The sequence below is a fragment of the Sinocyclocheilus rhinocerous genome, unplaced genomic scaffold (genome assembly GCF_001515625.1).
Source record: "Sinocyclocheilus rhinocerous isolate Xijiao unplaced genomic scaffold, SAMN03320098_v1.1 C35711822, whole genome shotgun sequence".
Taxonomy (NCBI): domain Eukaryota; kingdom Metazoa; phylum Chordata; class Actinopteri; order Cypriniformes; family Cyprinidae; genus Sinocyclocheilus; species Sinocyclocheilus rhinocerous.
Window position 1 is genome coordinate 1 of NW_015760879.1, and position 594 is coordinate 594.

The 594-nt window shown below is 47.5% G+C and overlaps 1 protein-coding gene across 1 annotated transcript; it reads left to right on the plus strand.

The window, feature by feature from the left end:
• Positions 1-24: 24 nt before the first annotated feature.
• On the plus strand, positions 25-375 carry LOC107735055 (tyrosine-protein kinase TXK-like; the record flags this gene model as incomplete). The annotated part of the gene is made up of 2 exons (XM_016546870.1): positions 25-136; positions 218-375. Coding segments are annotated over exons 1-2 (246 nt in total), but the record flags the coding sequence as incomplete, so codon positions are not given.
• Between the last annotated feature and the right edge of the window lie 219 nt (positions 376-594).

Consider the following 594-nt stretch of genomic DNA (forward strand, 5'->3'; position numbering starts at 1 on the left):
GGTGTCTGTTCCCGCAGGTACGTTCTGGACAATCAGTACACCAGCTCCATGGGCTCCAGGTTCCCCGTCAAATGGTCTCCACCTGAAGTTCTTCACTTCAACAAGTTCAGCAACAAGTCAGACGTCTGGTCATTTGGTGAGGACCGGAGGTCAGAGGTCAGGGCTCATGTGTGTGTGTTATGGGTGTGTGCTGATGCATGTGTGTTTGTGTGAACAGGCGTGCTGATGTGGGAGGTTTTCTCGGAGGGAAAGACACCGTTTGAGAACTGCTCCAATCTGGAGGTGGTGGAGAAGGTGACGCAGGGCGGCCGTCTCTACAGGCCACACCGGGCATCTGCGCACATCTACAACATCATGTACCGCTGCTGGCATGAGGTGAGACACACACAGTTCACAATCCATACACCACACATCTACACAGATTACCCATGATTTACAGCCTATGATAGATTATGAAAGTCACTTAGTCTGCAGATTTGAGTTGACAGATTCCTCTGATCTTCAAGTCAAGTCACCTTTATTTATATAGCGCTTATAACAATACATAGAGTGTCAAAGCAGCTTTACAATATTAAATAGGAAAATAGTGTGTAA